Source organism: Malurus melanocephalus, unplaced genomic scaffold (assembly GCF_030028575.1).
Source record: "Malurus melanocephalus ecotype Western Australia unplaced genomic scaffold, MMel_1.1 scaffold_4744, whole genome shotgun sequence".
Taxonomy (NCBI): domain Eukaryota; kingdom Metazoa; phylum Chordata; class Aves; order Passeriformes; family Maluridae; genus Malurus; species Malurus melanocephalus.
In genome coordinates, this window is record NW_026627976.1 from 2,218 (window position 1) to 3,437 (window position 1,220).

General features: G+C 55.7%; 1 protein-coding gene across 1 annotated transcript in view; it reads left to right on the forward strand.

The window, feature by feature from the left end:
- ACHE (acetylcholinesterase (Cartwright blood group)) overlaps positions 1-1,200 on the forward strand; it is a gene marked incomplete at both ends in the record, with an annotated part of 3,411 nt that extends 2,211 nt beyond the window's left edge. The window contains one exon of the mRNA XM_057389313.1: positions 1,034-1,200. Coding sequence (XP_057245296.1) covers positions 1,034-1,200 — 167 coding nt within the window. The remainder of the gene's footprint in view (positions 1-1,033) is intronic.
- Positions 1,201-1,220: the final 20 nt, after the last annotated feature.

Genomic DNA, 1,220 nt, shown 5'->3' on the forward strand with positions numbered 1-1,220 from the left:
GGATGGATGGATGGATGGATGGATGGATGGATGGATGGACAGGGGCATGGATGGATGAGGAAAAGGCTCCATAGATGAATGGAGGTAGGGAGGAATGGATGGATGGACAGATGAATGGACAGTTGGGTGGACAGATGGACAGATGGATGGATGGATGAAGAAAAGGCTCCATAGATGGAGGGATGGACAGATGGATGGATGGATGGATGGGTGTGAAGAGCACGATGAGTTGGGTTGGATGAGCTGGAATGAGTTCGGTTGAACTGGGATGGTTTGAGTTAAGTTGAGTTTGGTTGACTTTGGTTGACTTGGGTTCAGTTTGGTTGAGTTTGGTTGGGTCGTGTTGAGTTTGGATGACTTTGATTGAGTTGGTTTGGTTGAGTTTGGTTGAGTTTGGTTGAGTTTGGTTGAGTTTGGTTGAGTTTGGTTGGTTTCGGTTGGTTTTCTTCGGTTTTGGCTAGTCAGTTGGGTCAAGTTGGGCTGAGTTTGGTTGAGTTGGGTTGAGTTTGGTTGACTTTGGTTGAGTTGGTTGGGTCGAGTCGGGCTGGGTTTGGTTGAGTTTGGTTGGTTTTGGTTGAGTTTGGTTGGTTTTGGCTGATCGGGTTGAGTTAACTCAGGCTGAGTTTGTGCTGTGCCACCTCCGGCTGTGACTGTGCCACCCCAATGTCACCATGTCCCCCTGGCTGTCACCGTGCAACCCCCAATGTCACCGTGCCATCCTGACGTGACCATGCCATCTCTGATGTCGCCATCCCTGATGTGACTGTGCCATCCCAATGTCACCATGCCACCCCAATGTCACCGTGTCACCCTGATGTCACTGTGCCCCCCCTGGCTGTCACTGTGTCCCCCCCAATGTCACCGTGTCCCTCCCAATGTGACAGTGCCACCCCTGGGTGTCACCATACCATCCCAATGTCACCATGCCCCCCCAATGTCACCATGCCACCCCAATGTCACCATGCCACCTCAATGTCACCATGCCACCTCTGCCTGTCCCCGTGCCACCCCAATGTCCCCGTGTCCCCTGCAGGGACCCGAACGAGCCGTCGGAGCGCGAGCGCCGCTGGCCGTCCTACACGGCGGCGGGGCAGAGTTACGCCCGGCTCAACGCGCGGCCGCTCGCCGTGGCCCAGGGACTGCGRGCCCAGGCCTGCGCCTTCTGGACGCGCTTCCTGCCCAAACTGCTCAATGTCACCGGTGAGGGGACAGCGGGGACA